At 34.1% G+C, this 6,267-nt stretch overlaps 1 protein-coding gene across 1 annotated transcript in view; it reads right to left on the bottom strand.

The window, feature by feature from the left end:
• Positions 1-2,308: 2,308 nt before the first annotated feature.
• LOC119794387 (ras-related protein Rab-3A) overlaps positions 2,309-6,267 on the bottom strand; it is a 28,254-nt gene continuing 24,295 nt past the window's right edge. Inside the window, exon 5 of the mRNA XM_038301922.1 lies at positions 2,309-6,257. Coding sequence (XP_038157850.1) covers positions 6,067-6,257 — 191 coding nt within the window. The 3' untranslated portion in view covers positions 2,309-6,066. The remainder of the gene's footprint in view (positions 6,258-6,267) is intronic.

The following is a 6,267-nucleotide window of genomic DNA, read 5'->3' as shown; positions in this document are numbered from 1 at the left end:
TTTGTTTTGTTACTCTTAAACCAGACATTGGGGGAGAAATAGGCAGTCACTGCTGCTGACGTACTGATTAATTACCTTGGATGTGTTCAATATGCATAATACTTTTGATATCAGTACATCACAAAGCAGAGGGAGATATCGCTTTGATAAATAGAAATGATCTTGTCAATTTTTCAGATTCTAGTTCATTAAAAACTAGAACTCCTATTAGAAAACCTAAAGTACTTTCTTTTTGTCGCCTTTGTTTTATGTACCTTGAAATTGCATGTTCTTTTTTTTTTTTTTTTTTTTTAAGCCAAAACAAGGCTTTGTTGGGCTACCCAACAAAGCTTGGAACTCGACGCTAATTCTGACATTTTGAATTGAAAAAAAAAACTTCCTGAATGGGAAGAGAAATTTTTAAATTTGGAAAACCAACTCCAATGGTTTGTCTTTTAACTTTTTTGGTATTTACCTTGAAGAAGAAGAAAAAAAATCAACAGACCAGATCTCAAAGATAACTGGAAATCAATGTTGGCTGTTAAAAAAAAAAAAAAAATAAATAAAAAACAGAACTTCTGTATCTTTATGTTACAGACTGTATAAAGTTATATTTTGAAATTAAACTTTTTTCTGAACCTCAGGTAAATATCTTATACAACTGATTCAGATAATCTTATAACACCTTAAATAGAAAAGCCAATATAATAAACTTTTGACCCCCATTATTTCCTCCTCTGGTCTACTGTCCTTATATTCAGATAGGAGTATTACTCCCCCTGGTGGCTGAATGCAGAAATAACACCAGTACAGCAGGGCCCTGGTTGAGTTTAACATTAGGTTGTCAAACACCCCTGTTGGAACAATTTGATTAAACGAGTGTTAGGAAACATTATTTAACTTACAAATATTTTGATAAAGAAGCATTTGGCTGCATATTGCCATTTTACGTACAATTATTTTTAGTAATCTTTTAAATTGGTGTTTCATTACTTGCAGTGATTCATGATCAAAAGATAAGTTCTTTACTTTATTTTGAGCTAATTTTGAGTTTAAGATGAAGTGATACTGAAAGCGCATCCTCGAAAAAATAGATTTTGAAATGTAACAACTTTTGGAAAGAATTGAAATGAATCCATCTATATTGGATTTTTCCCAAACTTTTTAGCTTCTGACCTACAAAATGGTACCAGACTAGACCCATGACTCCAAACTATTGGTGCAATACACAGACATTTTTACAAAATCAATTAACCATGGGTTTAATAATATTACAAACAGCCAAAGTTTTTTTTGTCTATTTTTGAGTGATGCTTTTTCATCTTTATGAACATAAACATTGATAATTTAGTATAATTTCTATAGTAGATCTGAAGACACTATGCTGGTTGATCAAGGTTCACCCTAACTTTTGGAGTCAATGCTCTATATGACTGGATGTGATTAGATAAACATTTTCCTGTCTTCCGAATTTTCAGATTTCTTTTGCGAGATAATATTTGCTGTATAGATTACATAATAAAAAAAAGAATTGTAGACTTTAATATACAAAACATATTTTAATGTACTAAACAGACTTTAATATACAAAAGGCTTTAGAGGTTGTTTGGTTTCTTCTAAAGCCGAACATAAAACTTATTAAGATAACTGTCATGTCAGGTTACTCATAATTGTCATCTACTGGATGACTTTAAGCTAAAAACTGCACATCAAGGCAAAGCATAATTGATTAGTTAATAGGTTTTCTTTATAAACACGACAATTTCTGCTTTAAATCTTTGATATTCTGAAAACATTTATAGTACAGCAACATGGAAACTTTAGAACACTTATGATGAACAAGCCAGGTAATTGGACATTTAATATGTTTAATATTTTCCAGGATATCAATCTTATTAATGTTCAGAACAGAATAAGCAGATTTCTTTGTGACTTATAATAATGTTATTGGTGTTTTATTGTGTTTTTAGTTGTATTTATGAAGTTATTGAATTAATGCCTGCTGCACTGTCCTCTCTAATTAGAAATGAGGACAGGGTTAAAAAAAACAAAACCAAAAAAAACTGTTAGCACTTTTTTCTCTCTCACTGTGAGGTTTTATGTGCCTTTTAAATGCAGTGTTCAGATTTTTTTCCATAACTGTTTTGTGTTTTAGGCGTAAACGTGTTTCGTAATGATCTCCTCTGACCATAGCAGCTTCTTCTACGTTAGTTGAGCCTGCTGCATGAATTGAGGAAGGTTTCAAACTGGATTTTCCCTGAGCAAGCTTTTCAAGAAGCAGCGATGAAAACATAAAAGCAGGTTTTTATGTAAAATCAACAAGTAAATACTTTTAAATCAGTTATTTTTATTGTTTTACCACAAAGTACAGATAAAAACATCCACAGCATGTTCTCTCATTTTAGTGGCCCAAACTGAAGGTATCTGAAGAGGCAGTGATTACAAGACCAAAAAGAAATAAACATACACGTTCCTGCGTGCTAGTAGAAGATCTATAGTCAGCAACCTCTACCAAGCTTGAAGGGTTTTATTTTCTTGTATTTTATGCTGCAGAGTGTGTATTGCTTCATAACTGAGAGACACATTCATTCACAAGTAGGCCAAGAAATGATTGCAGATACAGTACAACATGGCTCTTTTTAGGTTTGTTTTTTTTTTTGGATGCAAGCCTGAGTCGGCACAACACAATTTACGTGTATGACTGGGAGGTACAGTATTTACAGGTAATGGTTTATATGGAGAGGAAGACGTATTAGAAAGGAGAGCATTTTTATCAGTTTGGGTTTTATTTAGAACAGTCACAACCAATAAGAAGTAAAATATTCACAGGGAGAAAAATCACTAAACGCTGGCTGGGGATTCATTTTCTGTTACTTCAGCTGTCATTTCAGAGGCTCTTAAAATAAAACAGAAATATTGACTTCATCAAGTCTTTTTTTAATGATTTTTTCCCCCCCAATTTTTGTAATTTTCTTCCATAAATTCCTAAGAGAACCCCATTTTTGTTTTTCTTTTTCTGCCAAAACCTGTTTCATTGCAACTTGGAGCTAATGAAATGCCCCTATCAGCCAGTTCTACAGTAATCCAGCATCAGATGAATTAAAATCCTAGAAAACCATTTTTGGCTTTGAAAAGTGAAGCAAAACAAATGAGTAAATACTTTGAGGATTTGTTTGCCCATTAAAGTATTGACTCCAGCAGTTTCAACCTTCTCCAAAACAGACAAACACCAACATTTAAACATTAGCCTCCAACAGTCCAGTAGAGCTGCTCTGCATTACAGGATGCATTTTGTTAATAAGCACAGGAAAAAAAAGCGCTTAAAGTGCTTTTAGCCACTTGAGTCACTGCAGCTGATGAAGCCTCGCTGCAGATGTGAGTAAAAGCAAAAATCAGTCAATAAATGCTGAACTGACTTTAGTTCAGGCTTAAGAATTCAAATGTAGACAGAAAGCCGATGGAGGTTTTAACTGAACCCTCATCCCAAGTGTTTGATACCTGTCCAGACTGCTTCACCATTTTTGGTACCCCTGGTGCAGACTTGTAAGAAGCAGCATAATCCTACATTACAAACTTTAAAGAAAGAACAACCTTTAACTTCACTCCATATTCCAGGAAAATAATGAATTCTGAAATAGCTGATTTTTACCAGTTAATAACTCTACTACCAGTTACTTTAAAAAAAACAATGAACTGAAGATTTTTTACAAAAGTAAACCAGGTGAAACTAAAACTTTTCCACTTGAGGAGTTCTGGATAGAGGATATTGACAGATGAAAACTTTTTTTTAAACTTAAATGCTGCTCTAAGTGGGTGCTCTAAGTCAGCTAAAGGATTATTTTAAAGTCTCTATTCTCACAGATAACAATTAATTGATTAATAAATTAGATGATGATTATTTCAATAATCGATTAATCACAAATAATCCGACTAACTGTTTCAGCCCTTTTCTAAATGTGCACTAATAACTCTTTAAATATGACTGACTGACTCATAAAATGATTTGTTTTTCCATTCGCTAGTACTACGGTAAGTTGGGCACTATTTGAATCATTAGAAATTATAATAGACTATTTAAATTGTGCAATATGTAATTTTAATTGAGCACTTAGAGAATCACCTAAATTGACCAAATCAATAGCTGCAGGTCTGAGATTTACAAGAGCCATAATTAAAATCTCAAGACTGTTTTTTACTCAACCAACATTCAATATGATAAAGACAAGAAAAAAAAAGAAAATGTAGATGTATTCATCTTCATATTCTATCTTAAACCATAATAAGAAGCTCCCCTAAAACAATCTCAAACGTATTTTATAGTAATGCCTTCTGATCAGTCTTTACCAGGGGTGCCAATAAATGTGAAGGGCATCGCATAATTTATTCCTAAACTCTTCTGCTTGTTGGTGTGGAATACAAAATACATTTCTGATTAAACTTATCTAGGTTCAATCTTTTTGAAGCGAAAATGCAAAGCTGGTAAGTTCAGCATTGCCAGAGCAGAAGCAGCAGGCTGTAGTGTCCAACCTGTGTGGGACTTAAACCAAAAAATTACCTAAAACCTCACATATAAATACAGTGAAACCACAACAAACTCAGACGGCACTATTCTCCTTCTATTTTGTCACAACAGAGATGATCAAGATAAAGTCAGAATGAGAAAAAACTGAGAATTTTTTCATTATTAAAATCCATCTCTAAATGTTTTAGAAAATTTTTATATATATACTTTGTAGAACAAAGTAAATCTTTCATTGATCTTACAATCTTACTGAAAATTTGGATGAGTTTGTGCCTTGGAAATAACTTTTCTATTTACTACCTGTATAGAGTTTATTTCCAACTGATAAACAGCACAAATGTCTTCCTCTAGGATCAGATCTATATATTTCACATCAATTATCCTAAAAATCCACCATTAAACTCAAGTTATATGCAGCCCATACAGAGCTTGTAGTGTTACCTTTAATTTCAATCAGTAAAATAAAAAAGTGAGAAATGAAACTACATACAGTTCTTCAGCCTACCTCTCTGATCTGATCTTTTTCAGTCTGAAGTGAAAACTTAGAAATTTGCATAATTCCTGAAAGATGCCACAAGCGGGGGGAAAGTAGCTCCCTGAGGAGCAAAGAAACCAATCCTACAACAAAACACCTTTTTTTTTTATCTAACACTAACCTTGCAGTACATCATACTTTTTAGAATGTTTCCTCAGAAGTGCATACCTGTAGATATTATATGTCTATATTGCACAACATTTATATGTACATCTAAAATAAATATACTGAAATAAAAAATTATCTTCTTTTATATACGGTTCTTCTCTCTTTATCTGCTCACCAAAGCTTCTTCATTTTTTACCCTTTCTGTGGTTTAGGTTATGAAAACAAGGCCAAAAAAATACAAAATAAAACATTTCTAAAGGAATAAAAGATATAGAATAAAAGGATAAAGGATAAAAGATGCTTGGAGGAGCTTTGGAAAAGGTCGTGTTTTCATGTGTAAATAGATGGGAATACAAAACAAAACTGATATGGATCTCAAAATGTAATATACCGGTTTTGAATATTTCTCTGATGGATCATAGCATGTGTTAATCCACCGTTGACCTCTTGCTCACCAAATCCAAGGCTTTCAACTCTTCATAACAAACGACTGTAAACTTTAGAAGGATTTAAATGGCACTCTGAGGATGCTCGCCGTCAAATCCTTCTGGTGAAACCATACTGAGGATCAAGAGAACCAACAAGAGCCTGGGCTGCAAAAAGTCATAAATGCACTGGTTATAATGGGCTTGCTTTGGCATCAAATTAACACCTGGACTGATAAAAACACCTATAAATCTCCTGTTTCTGGAGATACTTTACAGAAACACATTCAAAATGTGGGAACACCACCTGCTTGCAGCATTTCAGACTCTTCCCAGCCCTTGTCTTGTGGTCATCAGCCCCCCAAAAAAGAAAAAAAGCAGGAAGAGGGGTGAACAGGATGCTGGAGGAAGGATCCAAGGACCTGGGGTCCAACTAAAGAAGTACTGGGGAAAAAAAGAAACAGCAGGAAAAAAAGGGATTAGGGAATGAGTCAGCTTTAACATGCACAGTCCTGATGGGGAGGGGCAGGCTGCTCTGCCAGCTGGGGCCCCTGTTTGGCGCCTGTAACGGCAGGATCTCCAGCATCCAGACTCTCTGACATCTTTTCACAGATGATATCGACAAGGCGCTCAAAGGTCTGCTTCACATTGATGTTGTCCTTAGCACTGGCCTCAAAGAACTCAAAACCTGGAGGAGA

The sequence above is a fragment of the Cyprinodon tularosa genome, unplaced genomic scaffold, assembly GCF_016077235.1.
Source record: "Cyprinodon tularosa strain WSP-4 unplaced genomic scaffold, ASM1607723v1 ctg478, whole genome shotgun sequence".
NCBI classification, from domain to species: Eukaryota; Metazoa; Chordata; class Actinopteri; order Cyprinodontiformes; family Cyprinodontidae; genus Cyprinodon; species Cyprinodon tularosa.
Note: the sequence above shows the minus strand (reverse complement) of the source record. Positions and strands in the feature narration are given on the sequence as shown.